The 24,224-nt window shown below is 43.8% G+C and overlaps 1 protein-coding gene across 1 annotated transcript in view; it reads left to right on the top strand.

Moving 5' to 3' along the window:
* Positions 1-24,224, top strand: part of hmcn2 (hemicentin 2) — a 54,323-nt gene that overhangs the window by 1,302 nt on the left and 28,797 nt on the right. The window contains exons 2-25 of the mRNA XM_039803283.1: positions 871-941; positions 1,504-1,662; positions 2,973-3,095; positions 9,107-9,278; positions 9,868-9,974; positions 10,065-10,185; positions 10,287-10,550; positions 10,668-10,812; positions 11,311-11,432; positions 11,653-11,925; positions 12,365-12,506; positions 12,813-12,940; positions 14,025-14,138; positions 14,221-14,379; positions 14,470-14,664; positions 15,582-15,677; positions 15,815-15,942; positions 16,041-16,185; positions 16,715-16,827; positions 18,251-18,410; positions 18,571-18,730; positions 21,281-21,408; positions 21,598-21,849; positions 23,276-23,359. Coding sequence (XP_039659217.1) covers positions 871-941; positions 1,504-1,662; positions 2,973-3,095; positions 9,107-9,278; positions 9,868-9,974; positions 10,065-10,185; positions 10,287-10,550; positions 10,668-10,812; positions 11,311-11,432; positions 11,653-11,925; positions 12,365-12,506; positions 12,813-12,940; positions 14,025-14,138; positions 14,221-14,379; positions 14,470-14,664; positions 15,582-15,677; positions 15,815-15,942; positions 16,041-16,185; positions 16,715-16,827; positions 18,251-18,410; positions 18,571-18,730; positions 21,281-21,408; positions 21,598-21,849; positions 23,276-23,359 — 3,561 coding nt within the window. The remainder of the gene's footprint in view (positions 1-870; positions 942-1,503; positions 1,663-2,972; positions 3,096-9,106; positions 9,279-9,867; positions 9,975-10,064; positions 10,186-10,286; positions 10,551-10,667; positions 10,813-11,310; positions 11,433-11,652; positions 11,926-12,364; positions 12,507-12,812; positions 12,941-14,024; positions 14,139-14,220; positions 14,380-14,469; positions 14,665-15,581; positions 15,678-15,814; positions 15,943-16,040; positions 16,186-16,714; positions 16,828-18,250; positions 18,411-18,570; positions 18,731-21,280; positions 21,409-21,597; positions 21,850-23,275; positions 23,360-24,224) is intronic.

The raw sequence follows: 24,224 nt of genomic DNA, 5'->3' as shown, positions 1-24,224 counted from the left end.
CTTGTAAACCTTAGAGCTTGCAAAGAAGCCGCAGTGGCTGACAAAGAGGCGTGACGGTGCTGTCAGTGTTATACAGTCACTCATGAGGAGCAGACGAGGGACTTGAAAGCCTCCACTGTTGCAAGTCTACAAGCTCAGTATCAATAGTCTCACAAAGATACTTCAAAATGGTATTTGATCGTCGGGAATAACAAACACAAACACAGAAATCATGAGGCTCCACCCTAATCTGTCATAATTGTACTAAAAAGGCTTGTGTTTATAGTCAGCAGTGTTGTAAAAGCAAAAACAATGCGTCCCCTGTGTATTAGTTAATGTTACGGTTCCAGTGATTGGCCCCAGAAGGCATCCAAGTAAGTCTCAGGCCCCGACAGGTTCTTATCCATTACACCAGAGTTTGCTGTTGCCGCTGCTGGAGGTAGTCGCGGAGTAGAAAATGCTGACTCCAGCTGCAGAAAATTATTATCATCTTCCAGACTTTGGCCAGATTGTAGCCATTTGTGTGAAACCAAACCTGAACATTTTGTAATTTAGCCAGTGCAAAAATCTCTCCCGACACTCTTGTTCTGTCTGGTGTGCATGATTGAAATTCATGTCTTGCACAAAACGCTACGGGGCACCACTATGGCCCTGATATAATGAGACTGTGTGGCTTATTTGGGATTTTGATGCTATAGATGCTTTTCCTCTCTTCACAGAGGCAGAACTGCTGAGAAGGAACACCTAAGCCCTTAGGTCCATTTGTTTGGGATGAATATTTTAAGACATACGCTATTGTATAGCAACCAGAGCATCTCATATTAAGCTGACTTGATTTGATTTTGTTCACTTCAAAAGTCTCTGTTATGATATACATTTCCAACCTCACAGATATCGGACCTGTGTCCATCACCACAGACCCAAAGAAGTTCCAGCAGGATCTGCAAGAGCTGTTTGTCCAGGTGGGAACCAGAACACATGCAATGATTATTCAATAGGACCTGGAACCACTTTGTTGCTCCACACTAATCCGAGCTATAGCTGAGCAGACAGCCATTACTTAAAGCGAGCCTATGTGACTTTTAGCGAACAGCAGCCACTGATGCCACGAGGGACAATAATGTGATGATGATATAATAATGTAGGTTAGAAGAATCATAATGTCAGCACACTGACTCAGCAGTATCAGTTACATAGCAATACGTATCTGAACATTAGCAACCATAAGCCACTGGTTACACCAGACCAAGTAAGACTAGTGGTAAAACCCCTGAGTGTATTGAATTGAACAATGATGTGTTGACTTTTAAAAGGCATGTTGTCTAATTTCTTCTTTCAAAAGTTACTTAGTGTTGCTTTAAAGAGTATTGTGTTTTAAATTTTTCTATGTAATGTTTGCCATAACCTGTGTCCCTGCTAAATTAGACTCTTTTCCAAATGCTGGGATATATGACAGCGTTGTTTGAGTATATATGTAATAAGATATTTAGAGTTTATTTGATCATGTGTGATTCTGTCACCCAGGGTGGGGGCGACTGCCCCGAGATGAGCATAGGAGCCATAAAGAAAGCCTTAGAGGTTTCCCTGCCTGGATCCTTCATCTACGTGTTCACTGACGCCAGAGCCAAAGACTACCGCCTGAAGAGAGACGTTCTGCAGCTGGTGCAGCTCCGCCAATCACAGGTACAGTCCTGGAAAGTGGGCAGGGTTGTAAGGGTCTCACTAGTCTATAGCCACGACGTTTCACTTCCGGGATTGTTCAGGTGTCCGGTACCTTTCACTTTCTTTGTGTTGCCATTTTAAACTTCGGTGGATTTCTGAGGACTAATGGTTAACTGCTCCTCAGATCTCTGCAGGGTAAATCCTTACAGTTAGCTAGACTATCTGTCCAATCAGAGTTTTCTGCTGCACGACTAAAACAACCTTTGAACGTACACATGTTCAACCAAAACAAGTTCCTTCCCGGTGGCTATTTTGCAGAGGCTCCGTGCAGAGCTTAGCACCGCCCAAGACGACTGTGATTGGTTTAAAGAAATACCAATAAACCAGAGCACGTTTTTCTCCCATCCCGGAATGTGTGGACTAGCCAGACCCTCCTCCGCAGCGCTGTGGAGGAAGGTCTGGCAATGCGAGACTAGGGTCTCACAGATCAGGGATATATATATATATATATATCTCATGAGACATTTATAAAAACTAATTGTTTTTTAAAAATGAATGCCCATCATATGTCAGTCTGACATTTATTTAAGTAGTATGAAGTTAAGAAGTACTAAACTTTTATGCATTTTATGCAGTATGATTGATACACACATAGTTTATAAAATAAAAAACAATGTTTGATTATAAATGAAACTACCCAACAATATACAGGCTGACAAGTCCAGCTGAAATGATTAGCTGATTTAACACTTAGTTGATTGACAGAACTGTTCGGATCGTTTCCAGTTTGTAAAATGTGAGGATTTTTCTGCATTGAGTACTTTTTCTTAATACTAGTACTTAGTACTAAGTACATTTTCCTGATGATACTTACATACTTTTACTTAATTAGTAACTAAGTAAATTAGTAATATTTTCAATGCAGGACTTTGACTTTTTTTTACAGTGTGGTATTAGTCCTTTTACTTAAGTAAAGGATCTGAATACTTCTTCCACCACTGGTTAACAGGAACATGGTTTAATGTAAATGTTTAAATACAAGTCCTGGCCCACAGAGGTTTGAGTATCTTTGCATTTATCACACGCTGTAACAAAAGGAATACAGTGGCATGCTGTGAAAGATCTACATTCCAATGAAGTTCCCCGACGCTCAGCTGAGCAAGGGAAAGTCTCTTTAAAGTCACTCTAGTCTCAGCCTCTTTATGTGAAGCATGACAATGAGCATTAGCGTCACTTTGGAGCCAGCTAAAAGCCAGTCCGTAGAAAGCAAACACTGAACAGTAGTAATCCTCTTAACTCTTCCTGCCCCCCCCCCCCCCTTTTATTCCCAGGTGGTATTTGTTTTGACCGGGGATTGTGGGGACCGCTCTCAGCCTGGCTACAGGGTGTATGAGGAGATCGCTGCCACCTCCTCTGGACAAATCTTTCACCTGGACAAGCAGCAGGTCAATGAGGTGAGAGCATGACAGAGTACATGGCACTGCTACTTTCACCAAACCATTAACACATCTGCATACATAATACATGATTTAACATACATTCCACTGATTCTACTCATATAAAGTAGAATTGAGTGCTGTTTATGAATATGGAAAGTAGGGCTGGGACGATATGCTTTTGTCCCGATTCCATTCTTTTCCCGATACATGGGCGCTGATTTGATTTGTATTGGGATTTTCAATTATTGTGATTCTAGAGGTATTGTTGCGATTTTCTTTTCCTTCTTTAACAAAACAAAAGTTGAATTATACACACCCAGAGACTTATCTATCTATCTATCTATCTATCTATCTATCTATCTATCTATCTATCTATCTATCTATCTATCTATCTATCTATCTATCTATATATATATATATATATATATGTGTGTGTGTGTGTGTATGTATGTATGTATATATGTGTGTATATATATATATATATATATATATATATATATATATATATATATATACAGTACAGGCCAAAAGTTTGGACACACCTTCTCATTCAATGTGTTTCTTTATTTTCATGACTATTTACATTGTAGATTCTCACTGAAGGCATCAAAACTATGAATGAACACATGTGGAATGATGTACTTAACAAAAAAGTGTGAAATAACTGAAAACATGTCTTATATTTTAGATTCCTCAAAGTAGCCACCCTTTGCTTTTTTGATAACTCTGCAAACCCTTGGTGTTCTCTCAATGAGCTTCATGAGGTAGTCACCTGAAATGGTTTTCACTTCACAGGTGTGCCTTGTCAGGGTTAATTAGTGGAATTTTTTCCCTTATTAATAGGGTTGGGACCATCAGTTGTGTTGTGCAGAAGTCAGGTTGATACACAGCCGACAGCCCTATTGGACAACTGTTAGAGTTCATATTATGGCAAGAACCAATCAGCTAGGTAAAGAGAAACGAGTGGCCATCATTACTTTAACAAATGAAGGTCAGTCAGTCCGGAAAATTGCGAAAACTTTGAATGTGTCCCCTAGTGCAGTCGCAAAAACCATCAAGCGCTACAACGAAACTGGCTCACATGAGGACCACCCCAGGAAAGAAAGACCAAGAGTCACCTCTGCTGCTGAGGATAAGTTCATCTGAGTCACCAGCCTCAGAAATCGCAAGTTAACAGCAGCTCAGATTTGAGACCAGATGAATACCACACAGTTCTAGCAGCAGACACATCTCTAGAACAACTGTTAAGAGGAGACTGCGCGAATCAGGCCTTCATGGTCAAATAGCTGCTAGGAAACCACTGCTAAGGAGAGGCAACAAGCAGAAGAGATTTGTTTGGGCCAAGAAACACAAGGAATGGACATTAGACCAGTGGAAATCTGTGCTTTGGTCTGATGAGTCCAAATTTAAGATCTTTGGTTCCAACCGCCGTGTCTGTGCGACGCAGAAAAGGTGAACGGATGGATTCTACATGCCTGGTTCCCACCGTGAAGCATGGAGGAGGAGGTGTGATGGTGTGGGGGGGGGCTTTGCTGGTGACACTGTTGGGGATTTATTCAAAATTGAAGGCATACTGAACCAGCATGACTACCACAGCATCCTGCAGCGACATGCCATCTCATCCGGTTTGTGTTTAGTTGGACCATCATTTATTTTTTAGCCAGGACAATGACCCCAAACACACCTCCAGGCTGTGTAAGGGCTATTTGACCAAGAAGGAGAGTGATGGAGTGCTGCGCAAGATGACCTGGCCTCCACAGTCACCGGACCTGAACCCAGTCGAGATGGTTTGGGGTGAGCCGGACCGCAGAGTGAAGGCAAAAGGGCCAACAAGTGCTAAGCATCTCTGGGAACTCCTTCAAGACTGTTGGAAAACCATTTCAGGTGACTACCTCTTGAAGCTCATCAAGAGAATGCCAATAGTGTGCAATGCAGTAATAAGAGCAAATGGTGGCTACTTTGAAGAAACTAGAATATAAGACATGTTTTCAGTTATTTCACACTTTTTTGTTAAGTACATAATTCCACATGTGTTCATTCATAGTTTTGATGCCTTCAGTGAGAATCTACAATGTAAATAGTCATGAAAATAAAGGAAACGCATTGAATGAGAATGTGTGTCCAAACTTTTGGCCTGTACTGTATATATATATATATATATAAAATATATATATATATATATATATATATATATATATATATCATGAGACATTTATAAAAACTAATTGTTTTTTAGAAATGAATGCCCATCACATTTATTTAATTTGTAAAGAAGTACATAACGTTTCTGCATTTTCTGCTTTCGGTCTGTTTTGCAGGAAACGGATATGATGTAGTCGCTGTCAGTGGTACCGTATAAACAGAAAATATTTAGGTGAATCATTTGTTAAAAAAAATTAATAAAAAATATAGATTCTGGAGAAAAGAATTGATTTTAAAAATCTTTATTTGAAGTGCAAAAGCAGAAGAAAAAAATCTGGGGCGCCTGGATAGCTCACCTGGTAGAGGTGCGCCCCATATACAAAGGCTCAGTCAGTCCTTGTCCCAGCGGTCGCAGGTTCAACTAAGACCTGCGGCCCTTTGCTGCATGTCATTCCCCGTCTCTCTCCCCTTTCACATCTTCAGCTGTCCTATATAATAAAGGTCTAAGATGCCCAAAACGTTATCTTTAAAAAAAGAAAAAAAAGAAGAGAAAATAACCTGTTTGACCCAGTGATGTAATAACAGCGATTTCATTTAGTGTAATCAAATGATTCCAGAGCTGATTTTAAACTTCCTGTTCATATGATACGGGTGTGTAACTATTTCGTATCGGAAGCAGCATGTAACAGAAGCCCTGTCTAAGAAGCCAAAGACAGCAGGGCTCACTTCCCCGGCAGACGCCAAAGAAGCCAGAGTTTCCTCTGGAAGAGACACTGGTATCCTGCGTGTCAACACAGGAGATGGCTGGACAGCGTTGAGCTGGAGCCAGCAGCTCTGCACACTGGTGGCCCACTGAACCTCTGAACTCAGACATGTGTTTGTGTGTGTGTGTTTGGGGCTCTGTTTCCTGTCAAGTCATGCTTGCATGTAGCTAAACATACAGTGCCTGTGTGTGGGGCAGCTCGGTTCATAATCACTCCATAATACAGCCAGCTGTTTAAGGAGTGTATGAATGTGATTTGTGTGCTGCAAAAGAGACCAAACTTACTCTAGCCATCACACCTCAACCCCAGATGGCTTCGTGCTAAAGTAGCCTAAATTATTTTCACATGTTCTTAGAGTACTGTTACCTGTACATGTGAACACATTTTTCTTGGATCCACATTGAATTAGTGTATGTCATGTCGTGTTATTAGTTTTTAGACCTGTGTGATTATAGCTCTTGGGTGGCATGCTTTTACCAAATTAATGCAAATCCTTTAATCTTTAAAAACCTCAGAAATAGTACAAATCTAACCAAATATGCCCTCTTAATAGCAGTCAAAGTAAAGTAAGTTATAAAGTGCAGCCAAATCAAAATATCCACAATCTTTTTGTGGTCTCTGGGGAGGGGGGGGGAGAATGGAGAGAAAACAGACTGCTTATTTTACACTCTAATCCCAGGATATGATCTGTCACAGCTTCCCTCCTTCCAACACAGCTGCCCAGTGGAGTTGGCTCCAAGTCCTCACACAACAACTCATTGTCAGCTCTACGTATCGCACTCTTTACGCTCTTTTACATTTCGACTGGTTATGATTAACGAGAGGATGCACCAACAAGAGCGTGGACAAGAAACCCCCGCTAATGTGCTGTCAAACCTGGCCCGTGATCTGTGCTCCTCATGGTAATGATGCAATCCTTAGCCATAGGTAGCCTGAAGCGCTGATCAAAAAATGAGGGCTGCGATGCGTCAGCTTCCAGATAATGTCGACAGAAACAGGGTTTTAAATATGCATGTGATGAAGATGCGGTTTTGCAGCATAGGATATGGCCATGCTGTTGTGTGTTTCTCCCTAGAAAGCTGCACAGATGCTGAACTCAAGTGTCTTTTAAGAGTAATGTATAACATTGGCCTCATGGTTTCCTCATTACATGGATGCAGTAGTGAGTTGAGGGGCTGGTTATGGTTGTCAGACATAAAACAAAACCAAGGTAACATGTATCCTTGTCTTCCTGAGTGCGCTAAACAAAGGCACCATTTATGGTGTACCTGCCACTCTCAAAGGCAAAGCCTCGGCAGGTGTGTGTAACAAAAAAAAAACACTGAGAAGAGAGCAGGGGTTCCATCTGGGACTGATTCGCTCTAATAGCCTTGATTTGTAGCGGGACATCTTCCTGCAAATGTCAGCAGTTGTGGTGTTTAAGCCTGGGTGAGGACTAAGCCGACCTCTCCCCACTGGGAGGTCTGGAGTCAAGCTGTTGTGCTTAACCACTGCACAGCCACGTTTTTTTTGTTTTCTCGGGCAGGTAATGCACCTGGCGGAGTGAGGGGAATACAGCCTTAGCTAACCCTTCTTCTGTGGCCCATCTGTCATGCTTCTATGAATAGCAGAGGGGGGTCCTTCCTGTAACAGCCCTGTAAGCCCGTTCAACTGAGACACGCTGGATGAGGTTTCAGAGGACTTAAGATCCTCTGCATTCCCAGTGTGGTTTAGACGGGGAGTGGCTGCAGAACTCAGCGTGCTCCTCCAGACCTACCATGGCCCCCGAAAGGCAAGTCGTCCCATCTCTGTACTCCAGTTCCTTTCATCTGAAGTCTGAGTAATGCCCACTCCTCTCTGCTCTCTTGCATAAGCAATAGACACTATCCTTGGGGCAGATGTAGGTCACTTCTTCGCAGTTTCCTGCTCTGCTGGTGATGGCTGCACATGTGGCAGACATTACAGCTGTTTCCAGTTGTAAAAATGGCGAGAGGAACCAGCTGCTCTCAGCACCCGGTGGACCTGATAGACAAAAAAAAAAAAGCGGAGGGCTGATAATTAAATTATCAAAGGCTTTCCTTGTTTCAGTTTTTGCTCCCTTTCGTAAATGTCTTAAAATGTGTTGCCGTTGGCTCCGTCTCCAAGGGCCCGCCAAAGAAATGTTTTCAGTGTGTTTCATTACAGACGCAGCTCAGCCATAATGCCTCTCCATAGAAGGTCAAAACAAATACTAGACAGCAGTTGCTTGTTAAGCATTTGGAAGATGGAAGACTGAAACGAGACTCTGCGAAATAACAGTGCTCTGCTTCTGTTTTCATTTTAAAGCAAACAAAAGGGAAGCTGTATTCTTACTCTAAACCATTGTAACGATTACACCTAGAAGGTCAAGCACCTGTCTAAACTGAAATTCTATATTGTCAGATATTTCTTTGGCGAACCTCTGAGGGAAATTCTAGTCTAAGTAATGATCGTTTTGCCAATAAGTATAATCAAACTGTCCACCATTATTTCAGACTTTGGGTAATCTTTGCTCTGAGTGGTGGAATGACTCATTTAAGAAGTGAGCCTCCTGCAATCCTAATTTGTGTCACAGTCTGACCTCATCTGGCTTCTTAAGCTTAACCGATTCAACAGAAAAGTGGGAAACAGCCAGCCATTTCTGTCCATATATGATCGTGCCTGCACGTTAGCCAGGTTGATACTGTGGAATATACAATAAAAGTGTAAAACGAAGGCAATGCTGCTTTGTATTCTGAGGAACAAAACTCGTAAATTGATTAAAGCTGTGTTGAGGGGGAGGACTGCTGTCTGACAGACTTCCACAGTGAGGGACGCTCCTCTGGGAATACATGCTTGAGAGTGCAGAAAACTGCATGTTATCAGTTTGACAGTGAAGCGCTGTTTCACTTTTTCCTTTGTTTAGGCAAAATCCCTCTTAGGAATACTTTTGCGATGAACGAATAGTCGGAAGACGAAGAGCAGTCTGCTGCTCGACCAGGGAAGGGGTTGGTGGTAGTGGTGGTCAGGTCCTTCCTGTCCCCATCCTGTCTTTCTAAGTTTGATGGATCCCAGCCTCATCCACCGACAAATTAGTCTCCTGCAGGGTGTCATGCCGCTCTCCGTTTTTCTCCCCCCTGTCAGGTTTTAAAGTGGGTGGAGGAGACAGTTCATGCCATGAAGGTCAACCTGCTGTCCTCCAACCATGACAGTGCCCAGGAGAACAAGTGGGAGGTGCCCTTTGACCCCAGCCTTCGAGAGGTCACCGTGTCACTCAGTGGACAGGCACCACAAATCGAGCTCAGCGATCCCTTCGGTAGACAACCCATTAATACTGTTTTCCAGTGGTGGAAGAAGTATTCTAATGCCACACTAATACCACACTGTAAAAAATACTCTGTTACAAGTAAAAGTCCTGCATTGAAAATGCTACGTATCATCAGGAAAATGTACTTAAAATATTTAAAGTAAAAGTACTCAATGCAGGAAAATTGTGAAAACTTTGCTGTGTTTATTCTGCTAATCATTTCAGCTGTAGGCCTGTATATTGTTGGGTACTTTCACTTCTTATAAAACATCGTATTTTATTAACTACAGCAGTTTTGTCTGCAAACGTCTTAATTTGTAAAGTAACTAAAGCTGTCGGATGAATGTAGTGGAGTAAAAAGTACAATATTTCTCTCTGAGATGTAGCGGAGTAGAAGTAGAAAGTGGCATGTAAAGAAAAGACTCAAGTACAGTACAAGTACCTCAAATGTGTACTTAAGTACAGTACTTGAGTAAATGCACTTAGTTACATTCCGTCACTGCTGTTTTCTTTCCTGCCGTATTAATTAACAATATTTTCTGAGCCCCCAAATGGAAGCCATATTTTACTTTGAAAGGTTCCGTTTCTTGTGTTCTAGGTCGTGTAGTTGGTGAAGCGCAGGGCCTGAAAGAGCTGCTGAACATTCCCAACTCGGCTCGTGTTGTCAACCTGAAGTTTCCCAGACCAGGGGCTTGGAAACTGAAGGTACTGCTGTGGAGAATAGTCCATAAATATGTTTCTTGACTTTTTTTCATGACTGCGGGCTAATGGAATACTATCGCTTTCTTTCTAAAGGTGAGCTGCAGTGGGCGCCATACTCTGAGGGTCACAGGAGTCAGCGATCTTGACTTCCGGGCCGGCTTTTCCATTGTTCCCGTGTCAGAGTTCAACCACACCAGAGAGAGGCCGATAAAAGGTCGACGGACGTGTTTCTGTCAGTTTCTTGAGTCTTCTTTGACTTTGAACATGTGCAGAAGATGACTTCATGACAATCTTTTTTTTTTTTTTTTCTCTCAGGACTTCCAGCCCATGTTTTGCTGAAATGTACAGGCCTGAAGCCTCCGGGTCAACTCAGCCATGTGGAGCTCATGTCAGGCTCAGGCCGCTCGTTGCGCACCATCCCCGTGCCTATGCCGCCTGACCTCGGCCAGCAAGGACTGTGGAGTCTCCCGGAGATCCGCACCCCCTCCCAGAGCTTCTTCATCAAGGCGATGGGCAAAGACGAGGAGGGCTACCGCTTCCAGAGGCTGTCTAGTGTCTCCTACACCAACATCGTTCCCGGCAAGACAACCCCCTCCCCCCCTGCAGACATATCTCACCAAAGCCACGCCGCAGTGTCTCTCACACCTCATCAATCTCCCTGGTGACCTTTTAATATTTGTTTCCTCCCTCGTGTAGATCCCCCAGCTGTGAGCATGCCCGATGTGGTGCAGGGCTTCTACATGCAGCCGGCTGTGATTGGCTGCTCGGTGGAGAGTGACATTCCCTACAGGCTAAGATTCACCAGAAGTGGGATAACGCTGGGAGAGGAGAAGTTCTTTCAGTGAGTCTTTTCCTCTGTTCACTCAGCACTCTGGAACATTTGGCTCGCTTTCCCAATTCCGGATTCAGATTCCTTCAGATGCTGCGGCTTAATTCGCCCATTAGCTGCTGTTACGCTAATTAGGTCCCTCACTACTCTTACAGTGAGCAGGTCTCGTCTGTAAAGTATTAGTTCTGCTTGACTGCTAAGTTTTATTGGCTCGTCTGTCAGGAAACACGTATACAATGGTTAATTTTGTAAACATTACATATTCGATTGTGTCATCTTGAGAAATAAACAAAGCGCCTATTCTTTCTCGGTGTTGACGCTCTGCTTTAAATTACATTCATGAGGTGAAGCTGAGTGTGTGTGTGTGTGTGTGTGTGTGTGTGTGTGTGTGTGTGTGTGTGTGTGTGTGTGTGTGTGTGTGTGTGAGAGAGATACTAATTGAATGTGATGTAAAATGGGATCTTGTTGCTATTGTCATATTCCAACGAACCAAGCGTGTCTTTGTATCAGGAATTCTGCTATAGCATCATGGGAGATTGCCCATGTGTCAGCTGAGGATGAAGGCCTGTATGAGTGTGTAGTGCAGAGCAGCGCAGGACAGGGACGGGCTTTAACACAGTTGACTGTTAGAGGTATGTCTCACACACTCATTCATACAACGATCCAAGCACACACACACAAATAAGTTCCAGCCATTTTCTTTTATCTTAGATTCATGGCTAAAACGATACAAATGATACAAAGCATGCCAGCACAAACATTTTTATGAAAGAGTAAACTATTTCTGTTAAACTGTTTGTTCATCGCTGACAACGCCAGTTCGATGTTTTGGTTGTGTTTCCACCAAAACAGAGCCTCCCCCGGTCCTGAAGCCGTCAGTGAATGTGACTTCCTCGGTGGGAGCCGTGGCTGTGCTGTCCTGCCAGGTGGAAGGCTCCATGCGCCACAACTTGACCTGGTACCGAGCGGGACGTACCATCCGGGCGCGCTCGGGGAGGGTGAAGCTGCTGTCCGACTCATCCTTGCAGATCAGCGGGGTGCGGACTCAGGATGCTGGGGAGTACCACTGTGTGGCCACCAACGCCCACGGAGACAGCAGAATCACCATGTGGCTTCTGGTTCCAGGTACGGCAGCACGATACCCTGCTGATCATCTGCTTAAATGCTTAACACATCGGGGGCCTGGGGGCTCCCCTCAGGCCCCCATCATCTGTTTTCCATTATTGGCTTAACCTCCTCAGAGTTAGATTGAGCCACTTCCTTGTCAGAAAAACGTTCCTCATCAGCCATTATTGATGTATGTTAAAAAAAGTGTGGCTTCTACCAAGGGCACACGCTCAGATGTTTGTAATGCATTTAAAAGAAATAGCCAAATAAATGTGAAACCTCTGTAGCAGTGATGTCAGACACGGCAAGTGCCGGTAACTGCATTGTAGCCCACTATCATCAGGAGTTTACTGATGTTAAACTTGCGATAGGGAAGTTATAAGTTACATCATGCAGCCAGCGGTGACAAGGCCCTAGTCGTAGTCAGCATTTTGCCTCTGTTTGACTTCAATTGCAGAGGCTCCTTCTGTGGTAGTTCACCCCCTGGGCCAGGCTTTCTCCCGAGGGGACGAGATCCGCCTCGTCTGCTCGGCGTCCGGCTCCCCCTCTCCCCAGCTCTTCTGGAGCCATGGAAACATGTTCCTCACTAATCGGCCGAGGTAAGGGAACTCTCAGCCCACTCAACACCTCCGGCACAGAGGACTCAGAGAGTCATTACATTCCACTTTAACTACATGCCACATCTTGTTTGCATCACTTTGGAGATTTACATCTACTGATGTAACGTCTTTTTTTTTCCAAACCACAAGTACTTTATATGCCTGTGTAAAATGCATATTCAAAGAAACATTTCTCTCATGATACCCAAGAATAGCAGAAAGGGTTAGAGATGAATTGGCGGTTTACATCTGCACATGTAATCACGAAGAGTCAACAACCAGAATTCTGTCTATTGCGTCATACAGGTTGAGTCTAAACCAACATGGAGTTCTGACCATCAGAGGGGCTCTCCCAGAGGATGCTGGGAACTACACATGTTTGGCAACCAATGAGGCTGGGATGGCCTCGCAGTCTGTGTCACTTACGTTTGCAGGTAAGTCAAGATATCCTTACAGATGTTGAGGGTGCCAACGTGAAAATAAGCTGTTGCTGAATGAGCCTTTTTACCATTTAATCTCTCTTTTGTATTTTTTATTTCTGTGTTCATTTTATGAATAATTGTTTCTGTAAGCATTCATTTTTTTAGACTTCAAATAAGAAAGCACTTCTTCTTTTTAATCTGTGTTGTTTATTGTTCAGGAACATTTGTTTTGAATCAATCTGTGAATGATATCCAGCTCTGAGTAGAGCGAGTGTGGCCACATGCTGCTGCTGTCTCACGAAAAAGGATATTTCTCTTCTTGTTTTGTGAGCGCTGACAGTTGTAGGCCCGAAGTTTTAGTCATGGCATGTCAGTTAGTGGTTTACAGAAACCTCAAAACTGATGGACTGTGGCAGCCTCTTCCTGGGGCGTGCTGTTATACACACTTTTGTCTCCGAATGACATCTTTAACAACATTGATCTGTGAAGGCAGCGCGAGTCTTGTGAGATGGATTGTGTCATTCCTGTCTGCCTGTTCTTAAAGCATCTAACCCGTTGGCTGTGTGTGTGTGTGTGTGTGTGTGTGTGTGTGTGTGTGTGTGTGTGTGTGTGTGTGTGTGTGTGTGTGTGTGTGTGTGTGTGTGTGTGTGTGTGTGTGTGTGTGTGTGTGTGTGTGTGTGCGGTTTCTATATTTACCCCAGGTCTCTTCTGCAGCCTTTACTGATTTTATCTAACATTATGATTATTTCCAAATCTGGCAAATTGCTATAAATTAAAAATGATTTTAAGAATGCACAATCAAACTGCTTTTCTTTTAGGGCTGCTGTATTATGTACAAAAATCACAATCATGATTATTTTGGTCAATATTGAAATCCCGATTATTTAACACGATTACTTGTTGACTTTTGGAAAGACGTTGCAATGATTGAAAAACAGTGAAAACACTTGAACTGTGAAATCTCCCTTAATACTTTTCCCATTTCAACACTTGTTTATTGATTTTTCAGTTTTTGTGCTCCTTAGGAGGCAAAATCATAATCGCGATAAAATGTTTTGATTAATTGCACAGCCCTACTTTCTTCTCTATCCTCCAGAGGTGCCTAGAATAACCGTGGCGCAGCAGGTCGTACTTGTATCTGTTGGTGGTGTTGCCACTCTGGAGTGTCAAGCCACAGGCGTTCCCCCTCCTCTGGTTCACTGGTTCAAAGGTAAAGTAAAGATAGGAACATAAAAGTGACTGAGGAAGGTTCATATAAGAGACCAATGGGCTTGCTTTCCGTGTGTTTCCAGGTGAGCTTGAGGTGGGCTCTGCTCCTTTCGTCGAGCAGGATGTCCACCGCGGGACGCTGCACATTCGAGGGGTGCAGGAGGTCGACGCTGGTCAGTACAGCTGTGTGGCCAGCAGCTCTGCTGGAACCTCAGCCGGCACGGTCAGTCTGGAGGTTGGAGGTAAGACCGCACTTCAGTGTTCCACATAAAGCTTTTTTTTTTTCTCTCACAAAATATACACAAAGGGAAAATTCCCTCTTCCCTCCACAGCGGGCCCATTGTTCTCGGAGGCACCGGTTGACGTGATGGCAAACGTAGGCGAGAACATCACCCTCCCTTGCCTTGCCCGAGGTTCCCCGCAGCCGACGGTCACCTGGCGCAGACGGGACGGCAGACAGATTCTTCCGAGGACAGACAGCCACAGTAGAACAATGCAGCTGGAGAGCGGACATCTTCTAATCACGAGTGAGTTGTCCGTGAAACACTATCACAGAAAAGAGCTTTGGTCTGCAGTGCAGGCTAATGCAGCTTCATGGTTGCTTTGCACTGACTGGCATGACTGCAATTTTTAGAGTGATTATATATAGAAGAGGTGCAGCCTTTCATATTAAATTCAGCTTTTCTTAAGAGAGGGAGGGAATCAGGATGCCAACGTTAAAGTTACCGTGTATATATAAGCAGTATCCATCCTGATAAAAGCACTTCTTCTGGTCTGTGAAAGACTTAACCTAAAAAAAGTCACTTTAATTCTGTTAATCATTCTGCAAGAGTAGGTGTCCCTTTGTAAGTGTTTCTCCTTCGTTGTGAGATTGTATTTACATCAGGGCATAGGGGAATTTAAATTGTGAACTCTGGAGGCCTTTCAGTCTGCAATATGACTAATCTTGGCCATTGAAGGTGATCCTTTGTGCCCCTGAGACTAAATGTTTATAGCATGCGTAATGTTGTATTGGAGAGCGAACGGACAAATTTGCATGGGCTGCCTCGGTCATTGTTTCCATTTGTGGCTGCCGTCTGACCTAATTAGCTCAATCTGTTGCGTATTGCTTTATTTTTTTTTTTTTTTACCTGCCGTTGTTTTAGAAAATCTATATTGTGTCACACGCAAACTCATAGCGTACACATGTTGATGTTCCAACATGTGATCTCCAGAGAACTTACCGAGTAGGACACGTGTGTCAGCAGGCTGGCAGCTGAGGCAAACCCATTAATCCCGTTACTTTCTATTTTTAACTCTTAATTACAGCACACTCAAACCAATAATACCACTAGTATTGTGTAGGGGATTTAACTGCTATTAACATGGACTTGTTTTTTTTCTAGATAAATAGTTCTTTCTCAGTAAATGTAGAGATGCTGGTTTATTATGTGTTTGACTACAGATGTCTGGCTGGATGATGAAGGGCTGTACATCTGCGAGGCCAAGAACCAGTTTGGAACCATTAAATCTGAGGCCAGAGTTGGTGTCACTGGACTGGGTAGGCTTGTCTAAGCTCTCTTATCTATCTGCTACCGTTTATTTTAGAGACAATGGCAGCAACTCCAAAGCTGACCTTAAAATACTTTCGCATTTTCCTGCTCTTGTCTAGTATTTATATCTTAACATTTCCTGCAGAGCCCCCTCTCTTGGTGCAGGGTTCCCCAATCATCACCACTGGCATCGGCCAGTCCCTGAGTATTCCTTGCATGCTGTTGGATGGAATACCTCTTCCAGAAAGACACTGGTCCCAAAATGGAAAACCTGTAAGACTGACTAGTATTCAACTTTCAAATACTTTCTGTACGTCACGCAGATCATCTCTGTGTTGCTGTGTGACAGCAGTCGTTTCTCCTCTGCGCAGGTTCAGCTGAATTGGAGGATGTTCCTGAGGAGTGATGGCAGTTTGTATATTGAAAGAGCCATCCTAGAGGATGCTGGGACATATGTCTGCACTGCGGTGAATGTAGCAGGCTCCATGAACGTCACTGTCAGCCTGGAGGTCCACGGTAAGAGCGCAGGTTAAAGAAATTGTCCTACATTTGGAAATCGTGTTCGCTTTCTTGCCAGGCTTTAGATACAAAAGATCAATACCTCTGTCTATCAATAGAGGGGTATCAATCTTCTCATCTCAACTGTCAGCAACAAAGCAAATAAGCCTTTCCCAAAATGTCAAACTGTTCCTTTAAGTTCACATCCCTGAATACAGTTTCTTAATGCTGGAGACGCTGGCAGGTTTGGACCAAAGATTACGGTTTTTGGTCAACAATGTGCTGACTCAGCATGGAAAACAACAATATGTCAGTGACTTGACCACCTGCTGGCATCATAGTGAGAGGCTTCATTTATTGCGCGCTGTGATGAAAGGCTCATTTTGTTCATAGGCGCGTAATGACAGACAGGCCAGATTACGGTTCATCATCAGTTTGTAATGAAGAAATGCCTCCGGCTCTGAGACTGCTGCCTGGCTAAGGCCAGCGATAATACTGTGGTCCAGGCAGTCAGACAGCTGTGTTTTGTGACCTAATTCTTCCACAGTGCCCCCTGAGATCAACGCTGGTCCGTACCACTACATAGCCAATGAGGGCGTAGCCATCACACTATCATGCGAGGCCAGCGGAGTTCCCAAGCCAAATGTTGTCTGGTCCAAGGTAGGATGTTACACTCGCTCTCAAAATCTACTTTTCATAATGATTGCTTTGGCTGCATCCCATAAACCCATGCATGACTAATTGGCTCGTCCTTATTGCCACAAAATTATCTAGTGAGGATCACGCTTGGCATTCATTTGTCTTAAAATGAATCATCATTAAGACTTTGTAAATTGATGAAGTAATAGCTATACCAATCATGTTACAATCAAACAAAAGATAAATATCCAGTTCTGCAATGGTGATTGGATCTATATTTCTTTTATAAGTGTTGAGTAAAGTCTTTAGCCAAACCAATCATTAGTAGGCTATTGATGTAATCAGCACTAGCATGAAGATAGTGATAGTAATAGAAGTCATCTTCATCTAGATTCACTACTTGAACTCAAGTCATGTTAAGGCTCTGAGTTATTACATTTTATTTTCATTTCCCTGTTGGCGTATAAATCTAGCAACACAGTTTCTCCCTCTGGCCTTATGTTCCTCTGATTTGTCTGAACGCTCTAAAAATACCACCAACAATAACGGTTTGCATTGCATTTAAGATTCGATTAACCTGACCAGGAAAGATGTAACCATGGCAACTTCACCATATTGCTGCTTGACTGTGAGACATCACTCAGGATTGGATTGTATATTAGGAATCTATTTAAAACCTTCCCCCTTCCAATACAACACTTGAGTAGAAAAAGAATTGTATCACACGGAGGGAGTCTGAAAGATTGAATGCAACCAGGCTGAACACACAGAGAATGGACATTGTCATCGGATGTTTTCACGACATACGTCATACAGTGCTACACCTCTGTCTTGTTGCCTAGTGGGACACTACTACAATATGATCATTAAAGGCACAATCAAATTACTTTTCTACCAAATAATCAATTATAGACAAGTATGGAATGGATTTAGCCCCCGCAACGCAAGAGCAAACACTTCACACCATGACATAGTCAGCATTACTGAGGGAGTTCAACAAACATATTGTTGAACTGAGCCAGATTTTTTCGTCCTTGCTTTCTCCCAAACATTTTCAGAGTAGTACTCTAGAGTCAAGTAAATTTAGTTTCTTGTCAGATAAAAGTGAATCTGTAAAAGCAATTTGATGTTCAAAGCAAGTGTGTGTGTGTGTGTGTGTGTGTGTGTGTGTGTGTGTGTGTGTGTGTGTGTGTGTGTGTGTGTGTGTGTGTGTGTGTGTGTGTGTGTGTGTGGCGTGCGTGCGTGCGTGTGTGTGCAGCAGGCTGCATTCTCGTATGCATGTATCGGGGATAGAGAGCGAGTTAAAGGGGTGCTCTGTAATTACATTAGACATCAAAGGTTGGGCTGTAAACCTTTAACCGAGCTTAGGGTCCCTGCCGCTGTTGTGCAGACAGCTTTTATCTACAGTATATTCTGTCTTGTCTTATGCCTGCTCTTCCTCCAGGGAAGGCAGCCTCTGCCCAGGGACCGCTCCTCTCTTCAGTCTGACCCTGATGGATACCTCCACATCCCCCACCCCACCACTGACGATGCAGGCGTCTACATCTGCACCGCCAGCAGTTCTGTGGGCTACGCTAGCCGAGAGATCCAGCTCAGTGTCAACAGTAAGGCACCCTAAATGTTCCACCACAGTCACCCAAACAGAGCAGTGTTTGATTTAACGGTCTGTCTAGACTGTATGATTTTTCACTGTTTGAACATTTTTAGAGATACAAAGCAGGTTGAACATGGTGCTCTTACCACTTCTTTCCCTTTTTTTTCCAGCCATGCCTAAGATAATGGGTGTGAGTGGCTCTGACAACACAGTGAAGATGGCTGCAGAGGTGGGGACAGAGGTTGTTCTCCCATGTGAGGCCCAGGGGAGTCCCTCTCCACTAGTCACATGGAGCAGAAATGGGCATCCCATCCCCCCCGTCACAGCTGGGTAAGAGGAACGCTTACCTCACTCCGGCAATGATGCAGTAAAATTAGCTAAACATCATGTAACAAACGTTCTCACCATACCTTACCTCTGACTTAACTAACATCTGACTCAGCTTTTACAAGGGGACTCTGACTGAAGCTGGCTGCCATTCAAAGCTGCTGCTAATGTTTGGAATTCATTTAGCGATGCCTTTTGAAGGGCAGCTAGGCTGAGGCTGCAACAGTCTGCCGGAGAGCTGTGTGCAGGCTTCCCTTGTTGGCTAAACTGAGGAGGAACATCTGGTCCCCCACGGTTCGCTGCTTCCCAGCTTTCACGTGTGGTCACCCTGGGTGCAGACAGGCTGGCCGACTGGGGACACAGACTGGATAGATGACAGACAGACTCCCCGGGCCAGACACCAGACCGAGAACGGTTTTGGGGTAGATAGAAGAATGGCGGGAGTGGGTTGAAAGCTGCGGTGACTCACAGATACAGTATGACTTGTGTGGGGCCAGGAAGAAGAAAAAAGGTGGGGGTGGAAGAGGGGAGGAAAACGAACTGACAGAGGAAGAGATACAAGCCCTGTCTGCCTGATGTTCGGATTCCCTGGGGTGCTTCAGCAGTAAAACAACATGCTGACTCTTTACTAGTCCTGTCTGATGAGAATAACACATCTCTGTGAACAACCCCCACAGCAACCCTGCGCTTTGCATATGCAGGACCTGCGGAAACAAGCACGCTGTGAACGAGGGAGATTCATTCTCTCCAGCCACTCTCTGTGGGGTCAGAGGAAATGGCCAAGGGGTGCTGATTGTTGAAATAACTTAAATCAGTGGGCGGTAAGATTTCTTCCATAGCTATGTAATAGGCAAAAAGAGGGGGGGAGTGTGTGTGTGGGGGGGGCTATTAAACTCATGCAGTGGATTTGTTCACTCTAGAGTCTGATCCTGATTAGGCTAATTTGTCCCAGTTAGTCTTTTTGTCAGACTATGTACACAGATGACTTGACACCAATGTGGGGAGTGATGGATGTGCGAGTGGTGGTTCATGGCTTGTGTGTGCGAGCTTGTGTCAACCTTCACTGTGGCACAGCCGAGCTGCAGCGCCACAGTCTGAGCAGCACAGATTGACCACTGCAGAGGCAGTTGTTCGGTTCCCATGTTTTGAGGAGGTGGGGGGAATCGACGTTACACCATATGTGCAGCTGAAATAGAGGGCTCTTTGTGCGTCAAGCTCATTTCAACTTACATGTACATGTTATTGTTATAATTCAGTTGCTTAGCAGACACACTTATCTAAGATAAATCAAAGAGGTGTGTTTACATTTGTGGATATTATGCATTTATACAGCTGGATAGCTTCTGTTGTTATTCGGGTTACCTCACAGCCCTTTAAAGTCACTGACCTACATCTAATCTACTTTTAACCTACATTTTACCGCTGCTTTTGTTTTTGCTGCAAAACAAGTTTTTTGGAGTGCAGCGCAGTGCATGTGATCGCCTCCATCTGTCCTTTTGTTTGTGACGAATGGATGGTTTGGCATAAACTTTGCTGTGTTTCCACATGGTTGTTCTCAGGAGGACTAAACATAGTGATAACGGAGATCTGTGTGACCTTCCATGTAGCGCCTCCATCAGGCCAACCTTTTGATTTTCAAAGTATCTGTATTTCCTGACATCTGTGTAGTGATAAACACACAATAGCTGCTGTGCACATTACTGTTCCCAATAGGGCTGTGAAATTAATAAAAAATGTAATCGTGATAATGATTTTGGCTCCTAATGATCATCTAGTCAACTAGAAGAAATGCATTGCTTTTAAGAGCCTATGACCTCTCCCATGGCAACGTCACCAAGTCAAACTTTGGTTACCGTTACACTGTAATTACTCTGGACAATGGTAATTGAGAAAATAACTCACTAGGGAGATTACTAGGCCCTGGGTAAGGTCCAGACTTCACTTAGTGCTTTCTTGTTCAGAACTTTCATTCATCACTAGATCCAGTTTTATTTCTGACAAACAACACAAATGAAAAGATGCAATCAACAGCTTTACAATGTATTTCAACTCTGTATTGCTATCACTTTCTTTTTTTTTGTATTTAGAGCTCAGCAAATCACTATTAAAGTCAAGTAAATACAATGCAATGGACGGCGTAGCACTAGGCTCCATTCTTTTCACAAATTGCTTAAATTTGTACATATTATCTAATGAATTAACATACTAATGAACCACTTTATCAATGTGCTTCTGGCAATAACTGTACCAACTCACTGTCTGAATCTGTTTACAGGAACTGTTTTCATCAACTGAAAATAGTAACAGAAACAAAACTGCATCTTGAAATTTGTCCTCACAGACTATCAAGGTTTACCAATACTATAAACACAAGCAGCCTTTGTAAATATGTTTCTATGTTAGTGCTCATATAGATGTATTCACTAGAGGAAAATAACGCTTCCAAACAGGAACACTTCATCTCCCAAAACACAGCGGCTGTAGATCTTCAGTTACTCATAAAGTGTTGTGTTTTCTCCATCTCTTTGCCCCTGACCCCTAACCACTCCCCAGGTTCACGGTTTTGCCTTCAGGCTCTCTGAGGATCACTGATGTGCGCCTGATTGATAGTAAACTTTACACCTGCACTGCAGAAAACCCAGCAGGCAATGTGTCCCTAAGCTACAATTTACACATTCAAGGTAACTCTGCATGGAGTCATTAGAAAGCTGAACTTCTTAGAAACCTTCAAACTTTCAAAATTCTGTCAAGTTGATATATCACTTGTTATATTGAACACATCACTTCTAACATATGTGAGATATGTTAATAAATCGTTGTGTAGCAGATGTGGCGAGACATGCCTTTACGCTATTTGTTTTTGTCCTCAGCTAAGCCCAGAATTCAGCCAGCCCCTTCCCTCCTGAAAGCCCTGATTGGCCAGAGAGTGACTCTGCCATGTGTGGTCCAGGGAGAGCCAAGCCCTGAGGTCAGTTGGTTTCACAATGGACTTCCTGTTGGGGTCAAGAACACAACGCCTCTCAGGATCCAGCAGGTCAGCCTGGCTGACCAGGGCATTTACCAGTGTGTGGCCAGGAATAGCGCTGGACAGGAGACCCTGGAGATCAAGCTGGAAATTCTTGGTGAATATCTGCAGTTCAGTTCTTCAAACCCTGTTTGTTCATTTTAAGAAAAAGCAGACTCTGCAGTATATGCAGCATATTGTGAATCATGTAAAACCTATTTCAATAACCATTTCCTAGCACTGGTGAAATGAAGATTTATATACACTGACAATGTCCCAGTTTAAGGCTCTCCCAGTCTTTAGAGGTGCATTCTCTCGAGGCACAGTAGCTCCATGATGCAAGAGGATAAGGGCCCGGTTGTACTTGAAAAATAATGGTCTGTACGCCGTTTTGTCCAACCACGTCAGAAATCAAAAGTGTTTGTAGTTGTTCCAAATGGCCACACTTGAAGGAGGAGTGAAAAACTGATTGTCATAGAAGGGGGAGGGGGGATACGTAATATCGTCTCTCCTGGAAGACATTGTTAGTTTTGCAGTCAGTTGTTCACAAACAATTGTAGTAGTAGTAGAATGAAAAAAGTGAGGTAGAGAGAGAATTTCAGACCCTGGCTCTGTTCTCACCTCTGCACAGGCCATTCAATTCACAGTGTGGAGTGGGTGTGAATGGCAAATTGTGGAGTTTCATCCGACTTCGATAAGGTGTGTGGGGAGGGGGAGTCCAAAGCTATTCGACCATCTGACAACACTTCTGATGGAATATACTGACTCCTAAAGCAGTCCTTTTAGACTGCAAACTGTGCTGAATCAAGCCTTCTTACCATCAGTAATGGGGTACCACAGGGTTCTATTCTTGGTCCACTACTTTTACATTATACATAAATAACATAATTCTTACTAATCAGTACTTCAATACCCACATTTAAGCAAATGATAGATTTATATACCCCTGGTTCCACTCCAATCCAGGCTCCTAGTCATCTTCACTCTGCCTTTGTTGCTTTCCCGATACCCAGGGGCGTAGCACAAAATTCTGGTACCTGTAGAAAGGCATTTTCTATGGGCCCCTCCCCGCATCCACAGCTATTCATTCTAGCATATTTTTGGGCCCTCCTCACATGAGGGGCCTGGGTACTCAGTCCCCTTTTTCCCCCCAGTACGACACCCCTGCCAATAACCCTACCACTAAAGGCAGATAAGACCAAGTACATGTGGACGTACTAACCTTGGCAGAGCTAGTATGCACCTTTTGAAATGAAATAAACTGAAAACTGCACTCAAGATTGTTTCATTCCACTTTGAGATTTCAAAAGCTTTATCATCTGATGTTTTTATGACTCTTGTAATTTTATTTTTTACTTTTATTAATTCTGTTTGCCACTTGATTTGACAAGGAGTACTGTAAGATGTCTCAAATCATACACCCACAACAGTCCCTCAGATACCCTGAAGGCTTATTCTCACTTACTTAGTTACCTACACTGGAACCTCTATTAACTAGAGACCGTCTTTCAACCAGCACTTAATATGTCTTTCTGTCTTCACAGAGGCCCCGTCCTTTGCAGAACCCGGAGATGCCATCATGGAGAAAGTAGCGAACAGCAAGGTCATTATCCCTTGCCCTGCTGAAGGTAAAATGTTTTACAGTTGAGTCACCCTTAGACTGAAAAGAATGGGGCAAATCAAAGGTCTGGCGTTTAGAAGAGATACAATTTGCACCATGTGACTCAGTCTCAGACTTTTAGAGCCCTAAATGGATGCGTCTTTTTCAGTTTGTTTTTATAACACGAGAAAATTCCACGGACAGATATGTGTATTCGTGCACCATCAAAGGAATATTTGGCTGTCAACATAGACAAACCATCCTTGTCATATTAAAAGGCGCAGCCTCCTTTTATCGCAGCACATAGAGGCATGCTGTCGTCTCTATATTTTAACATACAAGGTAGCATCCTGGAGGGATGTGCACAGCTCGCTACTTATCGGATCACAGTGAGTGTCTGTGTATGTCTGCAGATGCACTGATGGATACTTAACCCTCTGACAGCCAGTGCAAACAGGTATTGTTTGTGTAGAGCTGTGTCATGGTTACCAGCACTGTGAGAGAAGGTGAGGACTGTGTCCAACGTAGAGCAACAGCTGGAACCTCAGTCTGCCTTCTGCCTCAGTGAGCCACATCTGCTTTCCTCTGCGTCGGGGCCTGCTGGGAGAGGAATCCTAATTACAGGCTGCTGCTGGCAGATGAAGGATGGGGATGTCCGAGGTGCACCGTGAAGCACAGGAAGAGGAAGATGAAGCCACACTAGCCCACCTTCCATCCAAGTCATACCTGCTGGCAGGCAGGCAGGCAGACTGTACCAGGCCTCAGAGGGCTCACACAGAAATGCTTGATGCTCTCGACAGCCTAGAGAGGCAGCTGGCAGCAGGAAACAAGGATCCTCTTATTTTTCTCCTGAGATGTATCTGTGTGAGGGAGATAAAGTGCAGTCTCTGCCG

Source organism: Perca fluviatilis, chromosome 6 (genome assembly GCF_010015445.1).
Source record: "Perca fluviatilis chromosome 6, GENO_Pfluv_1.0, whole genome shotgun sequence".
In the NCBI taxonomy this organism is placed as follows: domain Eukaryota; kingdom Metazoa; phylum Chordata; class Actinopteri; order Perciformes; family Percidae; genus Perca; species Perca fluviatilis.
The sequence above is the reverse complement of the archived record's forward strand: the minus strand, read 5'-3'. Positions and strand labels throughout refer to the sequence as shown.